Source organism: Heptranchias perlo, chromosome 6 (genome assembly GCF_035084215.1).
Source record: "Heptranchias perlo isolate sHepPer1 chromosome 6, sHepPer1.hap1, whole genome shotgun sequence".
Taxonomy (NCBI): domain Eukaryota; kingdom Metazoa; phylum Chordata; class Chondrichthyes; order Hexanchiformes; family Hexanchidae; genus Heptranchias; species Heptranchias perlo.
In genome coordinates, this window is record NC_090330.1 from 58,645,555 (window position 1) to 58,673,153 (window position 27,599).

The 27,599-nt window shown below is 43.3% G+C and overlaps 1 protein-coding gene across 1 annotated transcript in view; it reads left to right on the forward strand.

Moving 5' to 3' along the window:
* The window catches only part of LOC137323014 (piwi-like protein 4), a 132,322-nt gene that overhangs the window by 34,791 nt on the left and 69,932 nt on the right, over positions 1-27,599 (forward strand). Inside the window, exons 2-4 of the mRNA XM_067986350.1 lie at positions 12,420-12,529; positions 18,876-18,966; positions 26,286-26,411. Of these exons, the coding sequence (XP_067842451.1) occupies positions 12,420-12,529; positions 18,876-18,966; positions 26,286-26,411 (327 nt within the window). The remainder of the gene's footprint in view (positions 1-12,419; positions 12,530-18,875; positions 18,967-26,285; positions 26,412-27,599) is intronic.

Here is a 27,599-nt window from a genome sequence, read left to right on the forward strand (position 1 = left end):
ATAAATGATTAGATAATCTGTTTTATTGTTGTTGATTAAGGAATAAATATTGGTCAGGACACCAGGAGAACTTTCCTGCTCTTCTTTGAATAGTGCCATGGGATCTTTTACGTCTGCCTCTGCGGGCAGATGGAGCTTCACTTTAAGATCTCATCCAAAAGACAGCGCCTCTGACAGTGCACTGAAGTGTCAGTCTAGATTACGTGCTCAAGTCTCTGCAGTGGGACCTTTGAACCCGGATCTTCTGACTCAGGGGAAAGTGCTACCAAGGCTAAGCCAAGACTAATATGTTATCTATCTAACACTGTCAATTTTAAAAAGTAAATAAGTGAATTGCTTTTGCTACTCAAACTTCATTTATACTCTGATACAAATTCAACAAACCAAAGCAGATGTGGAATACTAAGTAACCACAAAGCAACTTCTGTGTGTAGTAATAGCTATTTAATCCACTCTCAGGCCACCTCCTGAATGTGACATGCTGTACACTCTGCAGATATTGTTCAGCAAAAGGTTTGCATTCCTTCTGGGTGTGTGGCAGTGTACAGGGATTTTGGAAGAGTACTGAATCTAGCTTTGTGCATCAGGGAGGATTTACAAAGTTGTCAAATCCTGAAATTGTTGGTAGCAAGAAAGTAACTTTGCTCTTGTACATCTAAAAATCAGACCATGATGAATGATTTAATAATATGCTTACTGTTGCAATTCCGAGGTCCTTTATAGGATTAAAATTAAAATGAATGCACGCCGAATTAGGAGGAAAGTGTGTCTGAATTCCTAATGTGCATTCCTGACAGGTAACGCCCCCACTGGGAGTGAAATTTCATAAAATCTGCCCTCCTGTTCCTTGACGGCTGACGGATGATGATACCTTCCGTCTTAATGAAGCATCCCTGCCTGGCTATATCTACCACCACCTGCCCCGCCCAGACCGCCGCAATGGCAGTGTCGCACTTATCACCAAATCACGCCTTGGTCTGTCCCCCTACTCCTCTGGCATGTTCTCTTTTGAGCATCTCACCTTGTTCCACCCCTTGCACCTCTCCTTTAAAATCCTCGTTCTCTACCGCACACACAAGTACCACACCAAGATTCTCACCGAGATATCTTCACTGCTTTCCTCCCTCAGCCTCTGCACCAAGCGACTTCTCATCCTCAGTGATTTCAACCACTATCTCAATTCATCATGCCCTCTCTCCTCTGAGTTCACTGCCCTCCTATCCTCTTTTAATCTCTCCCTCCATATAAACTCCCCTACCATCTTACGGCCACTCCCTCGACCTTGCCATCTTATGTGGCTTCTCTACTCCCATCGTGTCAATCACAGATAAGGCCATCCCTGATCACTTCCTTCTATCCCCCTCCTCTCATATCCCCCTTCCCCCTCGCAATCCTACTTCTTTCTGTGCCTGCCCCGGAACAAACTCTCTCCCAAGTCACTTACAAAGGCACTTTCAAATTCTCAACTGTCTAGCCTTTGGCCCTCTATTCACCACAACTTTTCTGCAGCTACCGATCTGCTCAATCACACTCTCACCTCTATCTTTGATGCCCTTGTCCCCATTAAAACCATTACTCTCTCTCACCCTGGTTGTTCCCCCTGGTACGGCCCTCATCTCTGCTCCCTTACGTCCAAGGGACGGAAACTTGAATGTTTAAGGTGGACAACTGGTTTAGCCATTCATCGCCAGATCTGGCTGGACCACATAAAGCACTATCAGGTCCTGCTCTCCTCTGCCAAAACTGCTCCTGGAATGCAAAGATACCCCCCAGCTTCTATTTTCCACTACAAATCGTCTTTTTAAATTCCTCTCTCCTGCCTCCTCCACCCTCACCTCCAACAACGAGTGAGAGGAACTCATGGACTTCTTTGTAACTAAGATTAAGACCATCCATTCAGCTGCCTCTGCCACTTCCATCCCTTCCCCTAGCCCACCAAGCCAAATTTCCCTCAAGGTTCTCCCCTGCGTCAAGTTCCACATGTATGCTGATGACACCCAGCTCTACCTCACCACCACCTCTCTTGACCCCTCCACTGCCTCTGATTTATCACACAGAAATTTCCTCCAACTAAATATTGGGAAGACAGAAGCCACTGTCTTTGGTCCCTGCCACAAAGTCCATTCCATTGACATTTGACCTCCTGGCTGCTGTCTGATGCTGAACCAGACCGTTTGCAACCTTGGCGTCCTATTTGATCCTGAGATGAGCTTCCGACCCCATATCTGTTCCATCACCAAGACTGCCTACTTCCACCCCCATAACATTGCCCCACTCCAGTCCTGCCTTAGCTCATCTGTTGCTGAAACACTCATCCATGCCTTTGTTACCTCTAGACTCGACTATTTCAATGCTGTCCTGGCCAGCCTCCCATCCTCCACCTCCATAAACTTGAGCTCATTCAAAACTCTGCTGCCCATAAAATAACTCGCACTAAGTCCCGATCACCCATTATCCCTGTGCTCGCTGAACTACATTGGCTCTCGGTCCGCCAACGCCTCAATTTTAAAATTCTCATCCTTGTTTCCAAATCCCTCCATGACCTCGCCCCTCCCCATCTCTGTAACCTCCTCCAGCCCTACAACCCACCGAGATTTCTGTGCTCCTCCAATTCCTGCCTCTTGCGCATCCCCGATTTTAATTGCTCCACCATAGGTGGCTGTGCCATCAGCTGCCTAGGCCCTTACCTCTGGAATTCCCTCCCTAAACCCCTCCACTTCTCTACCTCTCCTCCTTTAAGACTCTCCTTAAAACCTACCTCTTTGACCAAGCTTTTGGTCACCAGTCCTAATATCTCCTTATGTGACTCGGTGTCAAATTTTGTTTGAAAATCACTCCTGTGAAGCGCTTTGGAATGTTTTACTACATTAAAGGTGCTATATAAATGCAAATTGTTGTTGTTGTCTTCCATATATTGTATGGCCTGTACTGCATTTGCAACCTCTGAGGTTTTCTCAATAAACTTTCTTAATTTTTTTCTTCATTTTGAACATGTATTCTTATTCAAGTTTTCCTGCCCCGTTTCAACTTATTCTAATTTTGCTGAGTCTTACGTCTCCGATAGGTGAGACAGGAGCTAATTTGCTTGGAGGTATGCGTGATTGAAACCAAAACATCTGTCGTTTTTTTTGTATGATCTTAGATAGAGTAAATTCAAATTTTAGAATGGCTCAGTCAGCTGTTATTATATAGATGGCTAAAACTGCTTTGCAATTGCACTTTGCCTGATTCATAGCTTTTTGATCTAATGTGATCTATTATTTGTATCCCTCCTGGTGTGATGGGGCAGATGAAAGATGGAATTTCTTTTATGAGGTGCTGAAAACCAGGATATCTAGGAGGGTGTAAACACCACCAAGAAGAGACTCGTTTCCTGAACCATCACTGCATCATTTCTTGTGATGGGTACCTGCTTGGACGCTATTTGTTAAGGACAATTTTCAAAGGGACTGCTTTTACAACAAAGTAAGGGCACTTTTACAATCCAGAGGCCCTCGCATGGCCTCCAATCCAACCTTAGGATCAGTGAGGAATAGGGACTCCGTGAACTGTCATCTCATGTAAACCACCTTGAGAGACTGTGTTACTAAGAATTTGCCACCCAGCAATAGGCCTCAAGAAACTGTTGGTGGAGCTGGAACGAGGCAGTAAGTCCGCCACTTCGATTTTAACTCCGACCTCACTAAAATTAGCCAATCAGCTGAGCGCACATGCATTAAGCAATTGCAATGTTTATTACAGCAAGCAATTTTATCTTCATCCCCATGGACAACCAGCACAGCATGACAGATCACCTCAACTTTAGAGCAGCAGGAATCTCAGAGGTCCAGGGAACCTTAGATTGCATTCATATAGTCATATGTCCCCCCCTTATTCACTGCCAATACCTACATCAACAGGAAAGGATTCTACATTTTCAATATACTAATTTGTGACCAGGAGCACTGCTAGACAATTTTGAATTCTTACATTAAAAACGATGCTTTCTGGTTCATTTTAAGCACTTTGATACTTCACAATTATTAGATTTTTAATCTTAAAAAAGGAAAAACAAAGTGTAATTTTGACTTTCAACAGACCAACAAAATTATCATTTCCCCAAAAGTCACCTCAACAATCAATCTTTCACAGCCCCCTCCCCTCTGATCAGTGGCACGCTACTCTCTCCAGACCCAGTTCACAGAGACAGTGCACCCCATCCAATTCCTCACACTTTCACAGAAACTCTCTCCCCTTCCAATACTCCCAGTTCATACTGGCAGTTTTCTCCTTCAGACCTTCAATTCAACCTCCTCCAACAAACCCTGTTCAAGCTAGTACTCTTCTCCCACCCTCTCCAGTTCAGGCTGGCACTTTTCTTCCCTTCAATTCATGTTGGCATTCATCTCCCTCTTCAATCCTCCCCCCTCTCCGTCCCCCCACCAGTTAATGCTGGCTCTCTTACTCGCCACTTCCTGTCAGTTAATGCTGGCACCTGCTTTCCTCTCCACCACAAAGCACTATTCTCCATTCAGCCACTTCCTTTTTCTCATTTCCCTCTTCCCTCTACCCTTCATTACTCTCCATTTCCCTCTCTCCTTCATTGGTACTTCCCTTGTCCCTCATTGCCATCTATTTCTTCCCTTCCCCTTTCCTTTCAATAGTCTCCATCACTCCACCGCTTCTCTCCACTTTACTGCCATCAGTCCCCTTCCCATCCCTGAATCATGCATTTACTAGAGTCCAACTAAAAACATACTGGATTGGGCCCCTCTCCCCTCAATGCTGCTCCTATCGCTAATGATGTGGAGATGCCGGTGATGGACTGGGGTTGACAATTGTAAACAATTTTACAACACCAAGTTATAGTCCAGCAATTTTATTTTAAATTCACAAGCTTTCGGAGATTTCCTCCTTCCTCACGCTAATAGCAGTGATTCAGCCACTGTATACTGTAAGTGGAAATTTCTGTTCAGGAAGAAATTACTGCCTACAGAATACAGAAGCTAGAATCACTGGGTGGAGAGAGGCCTTGTTCATGTTTTTTGTCAGCAAACACTGAAATGCTGACTGGGCCCCAAAAACGTTGATGTCAGTGTCAAACTCTGATGATTCCAATGGAAGTAGTAGACATGTGAAACTATTCTGAAGTTGTCCCTGTTTGTTGCCATAATTGTTTACCTTTTCTGATGGGATGGAAATAGCCTCAGCTCATAAACCAGAAAGAACGTGTAATGATGATGCACTTTCAAATTTGGAATAGTGCTGCATACAGATCACGAACCCACTCAAGTCGACATACAACTCAGATTACGCTGAGAGACTCTGCCGTCGTACCTCTCGCACACTCCGCAACCATCTCGTACACCAACTCTGCAGCAGACGCCGCAACCTCGAAACCAAGATAGAGTCCATACTCTCAACCTGTACTCAGGACACAGCAGACCAGCTACGAGACACCGCCAAACAGATGAGGCAACGGAACTACGCTGCCTACATGAAAACCAAGAGCAAGAAGCTTGAGAAACTCGGCATCACCACCAGCATCAACCAAGCCTCTACCCGGTACCACGGTTGCAACCACAGGGAAGCCAATCGTCAATTTGTCCTACCACACCCTTCAACCAGACGAAATCGAAGTTCTCAGCCGAGGGCTCAATTTCTGCCCCACCACCAAAATGGACCCCATCGGTCTCGCGGCGGACACAGAGGAATTCATCAGGAGAATGAGACTCCGGGAATTCTTCCACAAATCCCAAGATTTCAGCAGCGAACCCAATGAGACAATCAACGATCCGGAACAGCAGACAGAGGGATCCGCGGTACAGCAACCGAAGAGGAAAGAGTCAAACTGGACTCCTCCGGAGGGTCGCTGCCCTAAGCGTGACATGTATGCCCAAGCTGTCAGGAGATGCGTCAACGCCAGATTCATCAGCCACACTCACAAGACAGTCCAGAATGTCACCCGAGCACAACGCAACGCCATCAACGCTCTCAAGACCAACCGCAACATCGTCATCAAACCAGCGGACAAAGGAGGAGCCATCGTCATACAGAACAGAACGGACTATTGCAAAGAAGCATACCGACAACTGGACAACCAGGAACACTACAGACGGTTACCCGCAGATCCGACCAAAGAACACACCCACCAGCTCAACAAACTGATCAAGACCTTCGATCTAGACCTACAAAGCATCCTACGTGCTCTCATCCCACGTGGGAGACTTCTACTGCCTCCCAAAGATACACAAAGCCAACACACCCGGACGTCCTATCGTATCAGGCAACGGAACCCTGTGTGAGAACCTCTCTGGATACGTCGAGGGCATCCTGAAACCTATTGTACAGGGAACCCCCAGCTTCTGTCGCGACACTACAGACTTCCTACAAAAACTCAGCACCCACGGACCAGTTGAACCAGGAACACTTCTCACCACGATGGACGTCTCGGCACTCTACACCAGTATCCCCCACGATGACGGCATCGCTGCAACAGCCTCAGTACTCAACACCAACAACAGCCAATCTTCAGACGCCATCCTACAACTCATCCGCTTCATCCTGGATCACAATGTCTTCACCTTCGACAAACAGTTCTTTACCCAAACACACGGAACAGCCATGGGGACCAAATTCGCACCCCAATACGCCAACATTTTCATGCACAAGTTCGAGCACGACTTCTTCACTGCACAGGACCTCCAACCAACGCTATACACCAGATACATCGACGACATTTTCTTCCTATGGACCCACGGCGAAGAATCACTGACGAGACTACATGATAACATCAACAAGTTCCATCCCACCATCAAACTCACCATGGACTACTCCTCAGAATCGGTTTCTTTCTTGGACACACAAATCTCCATCAAAGACGGGCACCTCAGCACCTCACTCTACCGCAAGCCCACGGACAACCTCACGATGCTCCACTTTTCCAGCTTCCACCCTAACCACGTCAAAGAGGCCATCCCCTATGGACAGGCCCTGCGAATACACAGGATCTGCTCAGACGAGGAGGAACGCGATGGACACCTACAGACGTTGAAAGACGCCCTCGTAAGAACTGGGTAATTTGCTGCGAACGATGGTCTGTTTGAGGTTGGGTGGCTGTTTGAAGGCGAGTAGTGGAGACATGGGGATGGCCTTAGCGAGGTGCTCGTCGTCATCGATGACATGTTGAAGGCTGCGGAGAACATGGCGTAGTTTCTCCGCTCCGGGGAAGTACCGGACGACGAAGGGTACTCTGTTGGTTGCATCCCGTGTTTGTCTTCTGAGGAGGTCTATGCGATTCCTCGCTGTGCCCCGTCGGAACTGCCGATCAACAAGTCGAGCGCCATCCCCTATGGACAGGCCCTGCGAATACACAGGATCTGCTCAGACGAGGAGGAACGCGATGGACACCTCCTCAGAAGACAAACACCGGATGCAACCAACAGAGTACCCTTCGTCGTCCGGTACTTCCCCGGAGCGGAGAAACTACGCCATGTTCTCCGCAGCCTTCAACATGTCATCGATGACGACGAGCACCTCGCTAAGGCCATCCCCATGCCTCCACTACTCGCCTTCAAACAGCCACCCAACCTCAAACAGACCATCGTTCGCAGCAAATTACCCAGCTTTCAGGAGAACAGCGTCCACGACACCACACAACCCTGCCACGGCAACCTCTGCAAGACATGCCAGATCATCGACACAGATACCACCAACACACAAGAGGACACCACCCACCAGGTACGTGGTTCATACTCCTGTGACTCAGCCAACATTGTCTACCTCATACGTTGCAGGAAAGGATGCCCCAGAGCATGGTACATTGGCGAGACCATGCAGACACTGCAACAACGGATGAACGGACACCGCGCAACAATCACCAGACAGGAGGATTCCCTCCCAGTCGGGGAACACTTTAGCAGTCAAGGACATTCAGCCACCGATCTTCGGGTAAGCATTCTCCAAGGCGGCCTTCGAGACACACGACAACGCAAAATCGTCGAGCAGAAATTGATAGCCAAGTTCCGCACCCATGAGGACTGCCTCAACCGGGATCTTGGGTTCATGTCATGCTACACGTAACCCCACCAGCAGGAAAAAAAAGTTATCTGTTTTTAATACAACTGGACATTCTCTCTCTCTCTGCCTTTCGGGTCTCTTTCTCTCTTTGTCTGTGTAATTTGGCCCATTGTGTATTCAGTATACTGGGACCTACTGTTTTCCGTGGCTAACCTGTCTGAACACCAACGACACCTTTGATTGGTGTGATCGTGTCCCAGCCTAATATAAGATATGCGATTTGAGAACCTCTCATCCACTCACTCACCTGACGAACGAGATAATCTCCGAAAGCTTGTGATTTTCAAATAAAACTGTTGGACTATAACCTGGTGTTGTAAGATTCCTTACATTTGTCCACCCCAGTCCATCACCAGCATCTCCACATCATTGATATTTAGTAACGTGTAATGTTAATTTTTCAACAAATACACAGGAATCCAACTATTTTAGCTTGGTCTTACTATCGTCCCTTCACTGCCATACCAAGCACACGTGCATGCAAACGTGGAATTGTCCCACGGTAAGGGCGGTCCATGCATTGACAGGTGGGCAGAGCCGACAGGTGGGTGTCTCGCGTTGCGTGTCTGGTGCAGACCGCACAGATGGGGAGGGAGGGGCTTAAACCGCGTGCGGAGAAACGGTCACAAATTCAGCAGCTGTGTCTGAATATCTGCACAACAGATGTGAGAGGAAAGGTACCGAGATGGAGAGGCGACTGTAAAAAAATATTGCGCACGTGATCACTAGTTAAGCAATAGCAACCCCCCCCCCCCACCCACCTCAAGAATTAGGCAGTAATTTCGAAGTTGTTAAGTGTGAGTAAATGTAGTTTTGTTTTTCACTTTTCTGTAGAGTGACGATTGTGTGAACGAAAGACGCCTGGTTTGCTTACAGTACGTTGCAGCCGTTCATTTGCAGAAGTGACGAGTCAGATTGATGGGCATTCGAAGCATATTTTCTTCGTTACTTGTTTGGAAATATTTAATTTCAGCTTTGTTTGAATATCGATGCAAGAAAACGAACGTGCAATGAAAGACAAGCTAATTTAGATTAATTTGCAAAGTGGATGACAATTTGTAAAGTTTGTCATTGGTTGCAGTGCAAAAAAATAGAAGATTCACAAATGTTAATAGCGGTTGCTGCAGAATGTAAGATTGAGTTGAACAATATTTTGCCAGCTAATTATCACAAAATATGTTGAAGATGAAATGTTGACAAATTTAAATAATTTTTCTTTGAACAGGCTAAATGCGTAGTGGTGAGGCATCTTTTTACAGATCTATGTATTAATCCAATTTGAAAACTTTAGAATGTCTGAAAATTTGCCTCTATTACCTGAGCTGATTTTATAACTTATAATATTTCTCTAATGTTAAATTCAGCATTTTTTCTCAAATTAGCTTGCTAGCTGGTTACTATGGTGATGTAAACATTAATTAACTATTCAAAAGAATAATTATGTACCATCTCAAACATTTGAAGCTATTGTGATTAGACTGCTCTTTGCAACACCTGAGTGGCTAGGTGTCCTTTCATTTCATTCATAGATAATGTAATTTTGCTATATTTTATATGCTTACTGATAGTAGAAGAAAGATAAAAATAATGCGGTGGATGTATTACCTGTAAATCTTAAATTAGCAACCTCAGCTTTACAGTCCATAAAAAACAAAGCCATTTTTACCTCTTCAATTGTAGCCGTAGCATCTCCAGCAGTGGCTTCTCTTCCCGCTGCCTTTGTGTGGTCAGATTGCTTATTGGATAACCAGTCTTGGATGAGCCGCAATTTCCTTGGGAAGACTGAAGCCAACACCTTCTGCCCCTGCCACAAACTCTGTACCCTTGCAATCAGTTCCATCCTTCTTTCTCGCTATTGTCTCAGGGTGAGCCAGACTGTTTGCAAACTCAGCGCTGTATTCAACCCCGAGCTGAGCTTCCAGCCCCAGATATCATATACTCTCCGTTGCAAAACTGTCTACTTCCACCTCCATAACATTGCTCATTTCCGTTCTTGCCTCAGCCCATCTTCCACTGACACCTTCTCATCCATGCTTTTGTCACCTCCAGACTCAACAATTCCAATGCTCGCCTGGCTGGCCTCCCATTCTCTTCACTCTGCAAACGTCAGCTCATCCAAAATCCTGCTGCTTCTATACTATCCCAGACCAAGTCCTGCTCACCCATTATCCCTGTCCTTGCTGACCTACAGTGGCTCGTGATTCCGCAACACCTCAAATTTAAAATTCTCATCCTCGTGTTTAAATAGTTCATGACCTCGTTCCTTCCTATCTCTCTAACCTCCTCCAAACTACAGCAGCCCCCTCTGAACTCAGTTCCTCTGGCCTCTTGTGCATTTCTCCACTTTTGTCTCAGCATCCATTTTTGTCTGATTACTCATCTGTGAAGTCACAACAGAGAATTGGGAGAAGCCCAATGGAAATTCTACCCCAATAATTTTTGTGATAGACACTTTAATTGTGATAATAAGCTACTTTTTTGAAGCACCCACCAAATCTCTTAGATCTCTAGGATAGCAATTTTTTTACAGTCTATATATTATGATGGTAATTTCAAGTTCCATTACTTGGAATGGTGGTTTGTGGGTTTCTATTCTTGCTGTGGTTGAAATTGTACCATGTAATATTAGTGAGGAATACGTTACTGTGTTCATATGAAATTCTGTTGTCCTATATTTTAACAGAGATGTTAACCCATTTCTATTTAATGCCTTTGTTATTAATAGTGGGCAGATGAACTTCATATGAATAATAAATAGGGGCAGGAGTAGGCCATACGGACCCTTGAGCCTGCTGTGCCATTCAGTAAGATCATGGCTGATCTTCTACCTATAAGAAATAGTAGCTTAACAGAGAATCTGTTAACACATTTGTTACTAACTGAGCTGACTTCGTATCCAGCTTTTCACCATCAGTTTCTCTTATGGTAGTTCTCCTTTCCCAGTTGTCAGTGGATTTGCCCAGTTCTGATTTTTCTCAATGGCCCAGGTTTTGCATGTGAAAATAATGGTGAGGCTAACAGCGCTCACCATTATTTATGCACAAATCGGACAGCAACTTGCGGCGAACAAAGATGCACAGGTAAACATGAAAACCCAGACATTGCTGCCCGAGATGCACCGCTCCTCCGTAAACTGTGCGAAAGCGGCAGCTCGTCGTCTGGCTCCCCATTCAATTGTATTGAATGGCGAGAAGTTCCTGATATGGACTAAACTCGCCACAAAAAGTTAGGGCTTGTTGTTTCCAATCTAAGTACCTTTTTTACGGCATGGTAAGTCTTAATTACTGCCAAACAACCTCTCTGGCACTGAAAATTAACTTTTACAAGCATGGAGTCCCACTCCTTCAGCTTTTAATTATTGTTGGAGATCTGTCTCTTTTAACTCGCTCAATCTTTCTCTCTTTATTTCGCTTTCTGTACTTGATTTGACATTAAATTCACTATTCTAACTTACGCTTCCAGGTTCAGACTCTGCGCTGTTATTAATGATTCTTCAATCCGATTGGTTAAGGAGATACACAGTTGGTTGCCCCGTTCACACAGGTCCCAGATGCCCTATAGAGGCCGCTGTGCTGTTTGGCTGTCCCACTAACAGCAACTTGCCGTGCAAAACCCCATAGAAAGTCTGTGGGCAAGTACAAGTCTAATGAATGGCTGGCGCTGTTCATTCGCTGTTCACAGCAAATTCTGGCCCATTGTTTCTCCCTTTCTGTTCTCTTCCAGTTAGCACAAGAAAAGTGAGTAATGGGATAATGCAAACACAGCTAATGAATTCAAAATAGAAAATAGATACAAGAAGGTAAACTGGTTCCAAAAGAGGATTTGTATTATGTTTAGAAATTACTGTGGAATGAACAGAAAAACAATAGCTTTTCTACCTGAACCCACGATGATTGATTTTCATTTAAATGATTTTGCGTATCGAGAAATTGTGGCCACGATTTTCTGTCTATTAAGGACTCAATATGCGTTACTGGTGGGCAAGGCTACACAGCAGGGATGGGCATTCAGAAAATCATTATTTTCTAGCTTTTATTAAAGGATAGAACTTACAACCAAACCTACATTTTTCCTTTGTGTCAGATGTGTTGGTTGAGTTAAAATAAAAGTTAATGAACTTATGGACTGTTTTGCGACTTTATTTTTCTTGTACTGACGGAAAGAAAAATCTTTTCTCCACAAAATCATGTACTATTTTTAATCTAGAAATTTCTATCTAAATTTTGCACTCTATCATACTGGAATATGCTAGCTAAAGCTTTCCAAGAGTGCCTGAAGGCATGAGTTTCTCAGTTTTACTTGTATGGTTCAGTGAAAAATTTAAGCTAATAATAAGTGGTTTTAAAATTCTTTTCTTACAGCTACCTGGGGGTGTTCTTTGATCTGTGTAGAAGCACAAAAGATGACTGGAAGAGCATATGGACAAGCCCGAGGGCAAGCATTGCTGAATGAAGGACAACAAAGTGCAAATGTACGTCTTATTAGGTTCTCTGCTAAATTAACATTTTTTAAGATGAAAATCAAAACATAGTTTTCAGTGTTTGTAAATTCAGTATTGTATACAACACAGTGAATCATCCTGTGTCTACTGTTAACTTTGAGCCTGAGGGTGACGTGCTTCAAGTGGTAGCATCCTTAAAATGTCTTTTTGCCGCTAGTACAGTTTTAATAGAAATGCCTCACTTGACTATTTTCTTACATTTCAATGTTACTATGTTTATGGACATGTTATTTCTGATTAGAATGATAGATGTAACAATTGGACCTCGTTGCACCCATTTTAAGACTTTGCAATGAGGCCCAATTTCGTGGTCTGATGTCGATCGCCCAAGGATGCCTGAAGAACGTTCTACTCAAAGTTGGGTCGGAGCATTTTTCAGGAGTCTGGGGTGGCTGCCGAGAAAAGGCGCTAGCCCCCGTGCATATGCTAATGAGGAGCTTAACGGATGTTTTAGGACCCTTCTGCCCAATAGGGCTGCCCTGAGCGGAGCGAGCGTTGGGCCTGTTCCTCTCAGATTTTCTGGATGTAGACACGGCCACCATCAAAAAGGTAGGTTGCTTTTTAAAAAAAAGTTGATGTGAAATACTCCTCCTGGCTCCACAACACTCCTGCCGGCTGCGATCGTGTCTCCCGCTGTCCTTCCCCCCCCCCCCCCCCCGGGACGTACCTGATGACTGCTGCCAGTGAGGCAGGTGGCCCAAAATTGGATACTTCAGTCGGGTGATCTTCCAGTGGAGGTGCGACAGGTGTCGACAGCTTGCCAGACATGAGGCCCAAGGAACAATTTATCGCAATCCTTGGGCCTCCGCCTTCGGACGCATGTATGCATTTGACGCTTCAAAACTGGCCTAAACTAATCTCTAGGCCAGATGTTGTTGCCAACTTAATGGATTAAATTTTGTTTTATTTTTGCTGCTGCAAAATGTTGACTAATTGCAGAACATCAGCTGATCCTTGTAATTGCAACCCCAACAGGGAGCCTCACCCAGCTGGAGTGAATATCAGGAAATCATAGATGCGCTCCTCTCAAGTTTTTGTCCATACTGATGGAAATTTATGGGGAGGGTGCCTTCGATTTCTCAATATGCATTCCCAATGGGCGAGGCTGCCTGACAGGAGCACAGTTTTGTAAACTTGGCCCTGCATAAGATAAATGTTATGAATTTGTGCTCTTGTTACAGAGCTTTATCCAAGGGAATGCATATCACAGATTTAGGCAAAGAAGTCAACAGGTGCTGCAAGATTTCATTCTCACCGATCCCTCCCCACCTAGTTACACATTCCAACACTCGCTGTCCCCAAACCACTGCAGCTATCCCCCCCCATTCTTCTAGTACCTTCTCATACTTGGGCACCACACCATTTTCCATCCTTCCTGCCTCGTAATTAAAATCCTCATGGTATACCACTCTCCCAAGCCCTCTGCCCATTTCTTGTCTGAGGACCCCTGGTGTCTGTACTGAGCGACTCTTCAACCTCGGTGATTTCCTCATTCTTCCCCAGTCTCCTCTTAGACTTTATCCTGTCCCAACTCAATCTTGTCCACATAAATTGTCCCACCAACACTTACGACTACCCCTTGAACTTGTCATCTCACGTGGTTTCTTCCTATCCATAGTTTTGATCACTGACAAGGTTATCTCTGACTACTTTCTCATCTCCCTTGTCACCCACATTCACCCAACACACTTACCTTCTGCTCCTTGAAAAAAAACTCTCCAAGCTAATTCAGACTCCCACTCTCTCTTTGGCCCTTCACCCATCATGACTTGCACTGTTGTTAACCTGCTGAATTACTTCTCCATCTCTGCCATCTATGCCTTAATTCCCACCAAATCATTCACTGTCTCATCTCTCTACTATTCTTCCTGGTACAGTGCCAAACTTTACTCCCTTAAATCAGAGGACCACAAACTCAAGCACATCTGACATACAACCGATGTAATCATTCATTGCAAGATTTAGTTACAACTGTGTTAAGCACTACCATGTCTCCAACTTTTTCCCCAGCCAAATCCTCCTACTCTTAAGTTCACTTTGGAGGGGCAAGGACAACCCAAGGCTGCTTTTTTCCATGTCAAACCGCCTCCTGAAACTCCATTTCCTACCCCGTCCACCATCATCCCCAATACCAAGTACAAAGAGTTCATGGCTATTGCCTTTGAATATGTAGCATCGTATACTGTAATAAATAACAAGGGCAATGCAATAATTGTGGGGGACTTTAATCTTTATATAGACTGGGCAAACCAAATTGGCAAAAGTAGTTTGGAGGACAAGTTCATGGAATACATTCGAGACAATTTTCCAGAACAATATGTCGAGGAACCAACTAGGGAACAGGCTATTTTAGATCTAGTATTGTGTAATGAGACAGGGTTAATTAGTAATCTTATAATAAAGGAACCTCTGGGGAGAAGTGATCATAATATGATAGAATTTCATATTGAGTTTGAGAGTGATGTAGTTAAGTCCAAAACTAGGATCTTAAATATAAACAAAGCCAATTACATAGGTATGAAGGGCGAGTTGGCTAAGGTAGATTGGGAAATTAGATTAAAAGATATGACAGTAGATAAGCAATGGTGAACATTTAAAGAAATAATTCATAATTCTCAACGAATATACATTCCTTTCAGGAATAAAAACACCTCGGGAAATGTGGTCCAACTGTGGCTAACTAGAGAAGTTAAGGATAATATTAGATTAAAGGAAGAGGCTTGTAATATTGCCAAAAAGAGTAGTAAGCCTGAGGATTGGGAGGGTTTTAGAAATCAGCAAAGGATGACCAAAAAATTGATAAAGATGGAGAAAATAGAAAATGAGAGTAAACTAGCAAGAAATACAAAAACAGATTGTAAGAGCCCTTCTATAAGTATGATTAAAAAAAGTAAACATGGATCCCTTAAAGATAGGGACAGGAGAAATTATAATGGAGAATAAGGAAATGGCAGAGACATTAAACAAATATTTTGTATCTGTCTTCACAGTAGAAGACACAAAGAACATACCAGAAATAGTGGGGAACCAAGGGTCTAATGAGTGTGAGGAACTTAAAGTAATTCATATTTGTGAAGAGAAAGTACTAGAGAAATTAATGGGGCTAAAAGCCGATCTTCAAAATGCCTTCCACTTGAGTTGATGAAGAAGTGATAGTAAACTTCCAGTGAATTTCCAACGTCCATTGCAGAAATTTTTGGATTGAAACTGATGGCTCTCAATGGATACTATGATGGTATGATGTCTGTCAATGGTTTTCACTGAACCTGATGGCCTACATCCTAGGGTTTTAAAAGAGGTGGCTGCAGAGATAGTGGATGCATTGGTTGTGATCTTCCAGAATTCCCTAGATTCTAGAACGGTCCCCGTGGATTGGAAGGAAGCAAATGTAACACCGCTATTCAAGAAAGGAGGGAGAGGGAAAACAGGGAATTATAGGCCAGTTAGCCTGACATCAGTAGTAGGGAACATGCTAGAATCTATTATCAAGGATGTGGTAACAGGGCACTTAGAAAATCATAATATAATTAGGCATAGTCAACATGGTTTTATGAAAGGGAAATCATGTTTGACAAATCTATTAGAGTTTTTTGAAGGTGTAACTAGCAGGGTATTTAAGGGGGAACCAGTGGATGTAGTATATTTGAATTTTCAAAAGGCATTCAATAAAGTGCCACACAAAAAGTTGTTCACAAGATTGGGGGTAATATATTAGCATGGACTGAGGATTGGTTGATGGGCAGAAAACCAAAAATAGGAATAAATGGGTCATTGTTGGGTTGGCAGATTGTAACTAGTGGGGTGCCGCATGGACCGCAGCTATTTACAATCTATATCAATTACTTAGATGAGGGGACCGAATGCAATATATCCAAGTTTGCTGATACAAAGCTAGGTGGGAAAGTAAGCTGTGAGGAGGACACAAAGAGTCTGCAAAAGGATATAGGTATGTTAAGTCATTGGGCAAGAAGGTGGCAGATGGAGTATAATGTGGGGAAATGTGAGGTTATCCACTTTGGGAGGAAGAATAGAAAAGCAGAATTTTTTTTTAAAAGGTGCGAGACCAATATATGTTGGTATTCAGAGGGATTTGGGTGTCCTTGTACACAAATCACAGAAAGTTAACATGCAGGTACAGCAAACAATTAGAAAAGCAAATGTGAAGTTGGTCTTTATTGCAAGGGGTTTGGAGTATAAGAGTAAGGAAGTCTTGCTGCAATTATATAGGGCTTTGGTGAGACCACACCTGAAGTACTGTATACAGTTTTGGTTTCCTCATCTAAGGAAGGATATACTTGCCTTAGAAGGCATGCAACGAATGTTCATTAGATTGATTCCTGGGATGAGAGAGTTTCCTTTTGAGGTGAGATTGAGTAGAATGGGCCTATATTCTCTGGAGTTTGACGAATGAGAGGTGATCTCATTGAAAGGTATAAAATTCTTAGAGGGCTTGGCATGGTAGATGTTGAGAGGCTGTTTCCTCTGGCGGGAGAGTCTAGTACTAGGGGTCATTATCTCAGGATAAGGGGTCGGCCATTTAGGACTGAGATGAGGAAAAATTTCTTCACTCAGAGTGTTGTAAATCCTTGGAATTCTCTACCTCAGAGGGCTGTGGTATATTCAAAACTGAGACCGATAGGTTTTTGGACAGGAAGAAAATCAAGGGATATGGGGATAGGGTGGGTATGTAAAGTTGAGGAGATCAGCCACAATCTTACTGAATGGCGGAGCAGGCTTGAGGGGCCGTATGGCCTATTCCTGCTCCTGTTTTTTGTGTTCTTATGAATAGGTAGTTGAGAATGCTATGACTTTCAGAAAGAGCATAGTGAAAAACTTCCTGCATGTTATTCTGCTCAGTGATCCCTGGGCTGCTGAACATGCCTGTCAGAATGCCGAATGAGAGCAATTAGCCGAGGTAGGTTCAAAAGCAATTTGGTCTTTCTCAAACTGATAGGTGCCTTTGTTAGCACCCATATTCTTATCATTGCTCCAAGACAAGATGATGTGGATTTTTTTTCTTCGCTATCATTATGCATTCTATTTATTTGAGCCTGTATTGGAAAGCTAAATAATGTAACATCTTTTTCTCACTTGACCTGCAAATGTTTCCATCTATTGCATTGATTTACCAACCCTACCCTCTGCTTGGTAACTGAAGTTACTGTTTTTCTGGTTCAGTACGCAATAATAATGCCCTTTATCACAGATTTTCAACCTTTTTCTGTCTTTGTTCTCTGTTAGTTATTTTGTGCAAGTAAACAAATCATTTACCTGGATCATTTGATGTTCTTTCTTCGGGCATCGTGGCAAATACTATGGAGTTTCAGGAGCCTTGTTCATTATTCTTTTATGTGACTTATTAATTATTACTCTGCTTTTGAAACACTAATTCTTGGGTTGTCTCATTCATGTAGTGGATGCTTTCAGTCGGTACATTAGGTCCTGTGTGATAGTTAAAATAGCCTTTGGCTGGTTCAAGGCTCTCTGCAGTTTACTTCAGAAATCATAGGTGAATGCCTTTTATATCCATATAATGTTGTAACCTGTGTTACCTTCAGCTGTCTAGGCCCCATGCTCTGGAATTTCCTCCCTAAATCACTTCACTTTTCCTCCTGTGGAGGCAGTGGAGGTGTCAGCCACGGCTCAGGGGTAGCACTCTCACCTTTGAGTCAGAAGGTCTTGGGTTCAAGCTCCACTCCAGAGACTTGAGCACAAAATCTAGGATGATACTTCAGTGCATTACTGTGATAGTGCTGCACAGTCAGAGGTGCTGTCTTTCAGGTAAGATGCTGAACCGAGGCCCTGCCTACTCTGAGGTGGATGGAAAAAGTTCCAGGCACTATTCCAAAAAGGGTAGGGGTGTTGTCCTGGTTTCCTGTCAATATTTATCCTTCAGCTAACATTACTAAAACAGATTATTTGATCATTAATTGCTGTTTGTGGGATCTTGCTCTATGCAATTGGCTGCTGTGTTTCGCTACATCACAATAGTGACTACACTTCAGCAATGTTGTGAAAGGCTCTATATGAATGCAACCTCTTTCCTTAAGTCCTGCCTTAAAACCCACCACTTTAACGAAGCTTTTGGTCACCCCTCCTAATCTCTCCTCCCTTGGCTCCGTGACAGTTTTTTTGGTTCCACCTCTATGAAGTGCCTTGCAACATTTTTCTACGTTAAAGGTACCATATAAATGCAAGTTGTTGTTATACATCAGTTATATTTTTAAAGACCACAAAAAATAAACAAAATTGAAGTATGATGTTATGATAAATATGTCATCCTCACAATATCGTAATTTCTCTCATTTTGTTTTAGGTTTTAGCTGTGAGTCAGAGAACATCCACACTTAGACAAATGGAGACCTTTGGGAATAGCCACAATCGAAGCAAATCAGAAGAATGCAGCCGTGAGCTCAATTGTTATTGGAGAATTAGGGAAATGTTCTGAGACCCCACACCTCTGGTGGAGTCTCATGCAGTGGGTTGTTTATCAGAAAGTCGTGGTGAATTGCTTGTAATTTTCCAATGAACCAGAGCGTTAAGCCCTGCTAGTGATGCGGGGTCTCAGATAATTTTGCACAATGTATGTCAATGGCGATTATATAGCAATAAATGGTGCAGAAAACAAGATTTTACTGAAATATCTGTCACATTTTAATCATTATTAGAATCATAGAAAGGTTACAGCACGGAGGAGGCCATTCGGCCCATTGAGTCCGTGCCAGCTCTATGGAAGAGCAATCCAGCTAGTCCCACTCCCCCGCACTTTCCCCGCAGCCCTGCAAATTTTTTCCTTTCAAGTACTTTCCTTTCAAGTTCTCTTCTGAAGGCCATGATTGAATCTGCCTCCACCACCCCCTCGGGCAGTGCATTCCAGACCCTAAGCACTCGCTGTGTAAAAAAAGGTTTTTCCTCATGTCACCTTTTGGTTGTTTTGCCAATCACCTTAAATCTATTTCCTCTGGTCCTTGACCCTTCCGCCAATGGGAACAGTTTCTCTCTATCTACTCTGTCTAGACCCTTCATGATTTTGAATACCTCTATCAAATCTCCTCACAACCATCTCTGCTCCAAGGAGAACAACCCCAGTTTCTCCAGTCTAACCACGTAACTAAAGTCCCTCATCCCTGGAATCATTCTAGTAAATCTCTCCTGCACCGTCTCTAAGGCATTCACATCTTTCCTGAAGTGCATTGCCCAGAACTGGACACAATTTTCCAGTTGTAGCCGAACCAATATTTTATAAAGGTTCATCATGACTTCCATACTTTTGTACACTGTGCCTCTATATATAAAGCCCAGGATTCCATATGCTTTTTTAACCACTTTCTCAACCTGCCCTGCCACCTTCAATGATTTGTGCACATATACCCCCAGATCTCTCTGTTCCTGTACCCCTTTTAGAGTTGTGCCCTTTAGTTTATATTGCCTCTCCTCTTCCTTCCTACTGAAATGTATCACTTTGCATTATCGTTCATATCCCACATTTTCATATTCTTTTTCTTACACCAGATGGAATGATGTAATCAGTGGAAAATTGTGGGGCGTGTACCTGTGGTTTTCCACTATGCACTCCTGGTGAACGAGGCTCTGCACTTGGAGTGCAGTTTTGTAAAATCAGCTCCATTTTACTCTTCACAAGATTTGAAAACAATCAACTTCATCGCTTTTCTGCATCAGTCTCTTTTTATTATATTTACACCTCCAGTTACTCCTGGCAAATTTTCTTTTTAGAACCTTCTTCATTCTCCAGGCATTCTAAAAAAATTAATTGTTCCATGAGCAGAACTTTACTGTTACCTGTGTTAAAATTTTGTTCAAAATCCTCAAGTTAATTGGGTACTTTTGTTAGATTGACTCCTTGAATTAGAAGGCGATTTTTAACGCTACGTGCCTGGCAGAAACTGAGTGGGTAGGAAGTTAAAATGCTCCAAGTTACTTACTCGCCCTGAAGTCGCCAGGATCCCGCCGTCCATGATTTTGACCTGGTCTCCTGAGTAGGTGGTAAGGACACCTACTCAAAGCCAGCAGGAATCCTTCTTTGCTTATGCATGTGGGATCCCGATGATGTCATTGGACCTGACTGCAATTTGAACTCAGGCTTGAGCGGAAAGCCTCTGCAGTTATTCTGCCAGACCAACTCAAGACTTGCCGAAAAGGTAAGTATTTTTTTCATTTGTGAAGCCAGGAGGACCAGGCTTGTTCCTCCCTCACAAAGAAAGCTTGGGCCCCCCACCCTGGATTCCCTGCGTTGCCGATCATGAGATCCCCGTAAAATCCCCTGGGACCTGATCCCACCACTTACCTTGTGTTGGGACGTGTGATTTTTCCACTGCTTCCCACTGACTTCCTGCTCATTCCGTCTGGGAAGTGAACCAGCTAATAGGGCCTGGGAGTTAAAATAGCCCAAGCCTGATTTCTGCAGTAGCGGATGTGTTTCCAACTCACTACCCGCCCACCCAAAACCTGCCCAGAGTTAAAATTAGGGCTCTAATATCCTGCTAGGTATATATTTTGTCAGTAACAAACTGCCAAATTATTTGAATAAGGATTATTTGTCTGAAGTATGTAAGGCAAATGCCTTGTGCTGATTAAATGGTGAACTATGGGGAAAAGGCAGGAGAATGGAACTAATTGGATAACTCTTTCAAAGAGCCGGCACAGGCACAATGGCCGAATGGCCTCATGCTGTATCATTCTATGATTCCATAACTCAGCTTGATAAATCTACTTTGAGTACACATTTAATAGTTTACTTTCCATCTCTTTTTGTTGTTACTTTCTTACTTATTGTCACTTTTTGTGCAGGTAGCTGAACACCCTAGATAGCATTCACTTTGGTCTTGAATGCCATTGTGAATCTCTGAAAAGTCTGTTCTTGATGGCTCAAAACATGATGTTACCTTAGACACTGTTTACCAAATAAACAAAAAATGATTATTTTGTACTCAGACTTTGAAAATAACCAGCCATATGCTTTTGTTAAAAGCAAAGGAGATGTCCCCTCCCAATGTTTCACTGGGAATTGCACCACCTAGTGAGGTACTGAACTACACAAATCTAATTTTGAGAATGGGACATAGCTTCAAACTAGTAAAGGGAAAATTTAAGACTGATATTAAAGTTCTTCATACAAAGCATAATCAATATATGGGATTCTGGCTAGGGTGTTACAGGAATAAACCCTGGAATCATTCAAGAAAAAATGAAATGTAGCAATATGAAGAGTCTTTCTGGTGGATGAACTAAGATAGGCTAAATGGCTGCCTTCATCTTTCTTAATCTTGTGAACTGCTATACCCTGCTCATTGGTGTGTAAGCATTCAATAGCAGGGCTGCAGTGGCTGATTTTCCATCCGTTTAAATGATGAAAAATTGGGAACTGCAGGGCTATAGTTTCCTGATCAGTGCTCCCTGTGAACACTGCTCGTCACCTGCAGCATCTGATCAGGAAAATCAGTTGTATACACTACCTGCAGGATTTGGATTAGGATGCAGAAGAAAACAGCAAACTTTAAGGACTCTGACAAGGTAAGGATACCCGAATGTACTTATCAGGTGGACAGCCCAACATTCCATGCCATAATGTATTGCTTGTAAACCGTTTGCACATTTATTGCTCACCCACACTTAAGTCCTCACAAAAACTTACAATTCTTTCAATGTATCAAAAGTATACTCATATCTCAGTATTGATGCATTAACGTTTCAGCTTGCAATTGAAAGCTTTGCCACACTTGCATCTTCCAAGGGCATCATATCTCAAATGATAGGGACAGATTTTCATCTTCACCCATCTGGGCGGGAATCTAGCAGAGTGGATCACCTGGCCACTATAGAACCTGTCCGATTTTCATTCCATTGATGTTGAAGCATCGGTGGCAAAGACATATCTCTGCTGACATGGGACTATGGACTTACATACTTAGGTAATGGCGGCTTGGGGAGACAGCCTCAGATGCAGGTGGTCCTGTCTCTGTATTCCTGTTGACCATCTCCTTGACCTCCAGCTCCCTAAGAGGCAAAAGGAATTCCCAGGAGAACACCCACCTCTAGGTTTAAGGTGCTGATAAACTCCCCATAATGGTAAGAAATGGAAAATGGAAGAAATGAAAAACATAAAAAATGCAAAAAATACAGGAATGAATGACAACATCCAGCTAACTAAATACAATAAAAGAAACTCGAACAGCCAAAAAATAAAGAAAATCTGTCAAAACGAAGTCAACACACCTTTAGAAAAATTTATTGTGAAAGCCAAGGATGTGAAGTGCAAAATATTCCTGCTTTTTAATTGCCCAGGGCAATGATTTTGCTTCTCTGGGGCAAACCATGCAAGATGAGGGGTAAAACGCCCTGCTATCATTTACATATATATTAATGAGCATGTGTTGCTCCATCATTCGGAGTTTCAAGTGGCAGCAATGCAGCCTCATTGCAGAAACATAGGCCTCAATATTAAACCCTCCATGATGGGTAGGAGAGGGTCGGGGTGGTGGTGATTGCGGTTAGGAGTTAAATATGGGGAATGTGCCAACACGCCGTGCGCGTGCACACCCACCGCCTTTTTTACGGGGTCGGATATCGGGGTGTCCAAATGTCCTGCTGTGGAGAGGTGGGGCACTTAATTAACATATTTAAATCAGGCTCCCACAGTGCAATTGGAAGCTCGATTTGAAATTGACTGTTGCTGCATGGGCTTTCCAGGGGTTGGGAAACACAGCAGTGAAAGGGAGGTGAGAGCTGCCGACTCCACAAGGTGAGTGCCTTTTCCAGAAGTCTTTTTGGGCCAGGAGGAGCAGGCCATTTTTTACCATTGTGGAGAGTTTATCAGCACCTTAAACTTAGAGGTTGGGTGTTCTCCTGGAAATTCCTCTCTCCCCCACCCCCCCGATTGCCAGGGTTGTCCCCAAGGGTCCCCGGTTGAACCCTCCTGCCGCTGGTGTTCCATCCCGGCTGCCAGCCAGGCTGCCCATTTGGCCGGCTGCCGGGCGGGAAATGGAACTAAAAGATGTTAATGTGGTGCTGCCGTTAAGTTCGGCAGGACCTCCGCGACCCTGGCTTCGTCGGATTCTTCGTCCGTTTTCAGCCTCCACCACATCCTCCCCGTAAATATCGGGGCCATGGTTTGAGTAAACTCAGTGCTGAGTAGGCAAAAGGCCTAGTCCCAGGATTTTTAACAAGCCCCCTCCTCTTCCCACACTGGTTGTACATGTGTGTGACCTTTGTATGCAATAGTAGATAAAGAGGTGGTAGGATTTTCCTCACCTTTGTTCTGTTCTTTTTCCTGGTCATTTTTTACTTGGCATTACAGTTACTAACAGTTAAAACCTTTTAAGTAAAACTACTTAATTCTAACATGACTAGACAGACTAGATGCAGGGAGGATGTTCCCGAAGGCTGGGGAGTCCAGAACCAGGGGTCACAGTCTCAGGATACGGGGTATGCCATTTAGAACTGAGATGAGGAGAAATTTCTTCACTCAGAGGGTGGTGAACCTGTGGAATTCTCTACCACAGAAGGCAGTGGAGGCCAAGTCATTAGATGTATTCAAGAAGGAGATAGATATATTCCTTAATGCTAAAGGGATCAAGGGATATTGGGAAAAAACGGGAACAGGGTGACGATCTGGATTCTTTCCCCTCAGTCTGGTTCAGTAAAAACTGAAGTCGAATACATTTTAAAGTTCATCACAACTTTAATAGCAGGTCTTAGTCTGTAGCTTCAATTCAGATTCCTGAGAGAATCTGAACGATTCTAACAGAATAAGGAGACAAAGACAAAGACAAAAACTCATACCTTTATACAGATCGATAGGGGTTGGAACATCATTAACACAAGAGTCAACACCAATCATAAGCCGGGCACAGGTTGCCATGCGAGGTTACATTATTGCCGGCCAATCATAGATCGTCCATGTGCTGACCATGTTGCTGTTAGACATCAAAGGGGATACTTCCTCACCTTCCAACTTGGAATGTTCTTCCCTGTTCCTTCTGTTCCTTATCTCCCAACCTGGAATGTCTTTCAACTTTGGCTAAGCTCGTTACCTATATTGATCTGCCATAAACATGGAGACATTCAGACCAGTCCTTGAATCACATCAAAGACTCTACATTGATGAGACAATGCAAACCTGCTGACTACGCAAACATATGGCCCAGCAGGAGGCCAGGCCACCTGTACCAATCTCAGTTACTAACTAATTAACCCTTTCTAACCATTTTGCATTCTGCTTCTTTGCCACGTAGGCATCTTAATATTTTACCGAAAACTGACCACGTAGGGATTCTCAAGGGTACTGAGTCAGACAATCAGCCATGATCATTTTGAATGGCCTACTATTGCTCCTATTTGCTATGTTTCTATGTTTACTGCCATTGGGTCATACTAAGTATTATTAGTATGGATTAAAATTTATTGAGATCTTTCAAAACATAGCCATAGAATGGTTACAGCACAGAAGGAGGACATTCAGCCCATCGAGCCCATGCCAGCTCTTTGTAAGAGCAATCCAGTTAGTCCCATTCACCCGCTCTTTCCCCTTAACCCTGCAAATTTTTTCCCTTCAATTATTTATCCAATTCCTTTTTGAAAGCCATGATTGAATCTGCTTCCACCACCCTTGGCAGCGCATTCCAAATCATAACTACTTGCTGCATAAAAAAGACTTTCCTCATGTTGCCTTTGGTTCTTTTGCCACTCACCTTAAATCTGGATCCTCTGTTTCTGCCAATGGGAACAGTTTCTCCTTATTTACTTTACGTAAACCCTTCATGATTTTGAACACTTCTTTCAAATCTCCTCTCAACCTTCTCTCTCTAAGGAGAACAAACCCAGCTTCTCCAGTCTATCCACATAACTGAAGTCTCTCATCCCTGGAACCATTCAAGTAAATCTTTTCTGCACCATCTCTAAGGCCTTCACATCCTTCTTAAAGTGTGGTGCCCAGAATTGGACACAATACTCCATTTGCGGCCAAACCAGTGTTTTCACCTTATGATAGTCATTCACCCTTAAGTTATGATTGCTAGTCCCTTTTCAATTCCCATTCATAATATTATCAACAATCCCAAATAAACTTTGAAGCATGTTGTATTTCATCAGTGTTGCATATCTTTACGTGTTAATGACTATCAGATTGCACAGTAGAGCATCTGGGACTAATTATATAAAGTTCTCACGAACTAGCATCGTTTCTAAATCCCACAATTCACTTTTAAAAACAGCGTTGTGGCACTGTTTATGTTTACATAAGAGAATGGTAAATGTTTGGAATTGACTGTCCTGAGAAGCAATCAAGGTGATAACATCAGTAAGTTTAAGAGGGAGTTGGACAGGCATTTGGTGAGGAAATCAATTGATGGATATAAATAGTGAACTGTGTATTTTTCTTCTGAACTCTATGGCTGACCAGACAGGTGTAAATGGTATTTTCCAGTCCTGTACATGCCTATAGTGCTGCAATTGTGTTTTATGGACATGTGGGCCCTGAAATTCTGCGGGATTCTACCCGTCACTGCTTCCCTCGGGGTTCCATCTGTCAGCCCGCCAGAATTTTATTGGGAGACTGAGAGAACCCCTGTGGAATTTTAGAACCATTGCTCTTTAACGTTTACAACATTAGAGGGCCAATTTTGCAAATGCATGCACCCAGTGGACAAGGTTCTCTCGAGAACAGATTCATAAAATCAGGCTCAAAAGTTATCATTTTCTTGTTTAACAGAGATAGTATCCGCTGGTTTTGGAAGACAAGTAATGATGGAGAGAGGACGTCCCAAGAGGCGCAATTTCTTTGATTTTGGTGTGAATACTAGGAAAGCAATGCAACATGTAAAAGATTCTAAATCAGGTAAAAGAATTTACTAGTCCTTCAACTAGTTTAAATAATTTTTCAGTCAGCTTCCATAGAAATTGTTACTGTGAAAATTTATCTAAATGATCATGATTGCATGTTATTGAAGCTGTGCTATCTGGCAGCAAATCAAATAATAATAGCTACTCTAGAAGAAGTAGTTTCTTTGTAATATAACTTCATTTATGGACTTTCAGAATACTGTACACAATATATTGTAGACAACTGTGACTGAAAAACAGCGCCAATTCCCCGATTGGGACAAAAATGGCCAGCGCTTCTGGGTTCACCAATGTTGGTTGCGCGGCTGCCTGATTCTGTAAACTCAGGTCATTTAAATAATTTAAATATCCTCACATTGCATGGGAGGGTGGGGAATCCTGAAAGCCGCAACTCTTAAAGGGATGCTGTACTTAAAGGGAGGCACAATCTTGTTTTTGGTGAAAACTGACTGTTCATGCTGAAGATAGCCAGAGATCCCTCAGATCTGCCCCACTCACTGAAAAGAGCCTGGAGTTCCCACTGGAGTAGGTGTGCAGAGAAAAGTGGCAATTTTTGAGGCTGTTCCTTCAATTAGTAGTGGTACCATGGAGTGTAATAGGGTGAAGGCATCATGACTGGTGTTATGGTATCTTGAAGTCACCTGCATTATTCTGTTGTAGTGGTCCAAGACTACTTGGACCTTTTTCATAAATGCCATGGGGCTGCAGTTAGGCACCCTGTTGATTTCATGGGTACTATTAATGAGGCCCTGCCCTTTAACAAAACCAGCTACCAGGTAGAAGTACTGCACTCTCTCGAATTGTGGCCTGCTTTCCATGGGGAAGTGACAAAAGTATTGTATCTGGCAAACAAGGCTTCAATGACCTGCTTGATGCAGTGGTGGACTGACTTCTGACTGATCTGACAAATCTCTGCAGAGGTGGCTTCAAATGAGCTGGTTGCATAAAAGTTTAATGTGATGGTGACTTTCATTGCAATGGTGAAATTGCAATTGTGCCTGGATCAGATAACGTGGTTCCTGTGCTGCATGTGAATGTGTTTCAGGTGCCTGAAGTGGAAGTGCATCTGCCTTTCCTCCCTCTGCCAGAATTCCTCTTCCTCTTTCAAATCCATTGGCAGGCCGATTAGAATGTCAATGCTGAGCACATTGCATGCAGCTGCAGTTAACAACTGTTGACACAA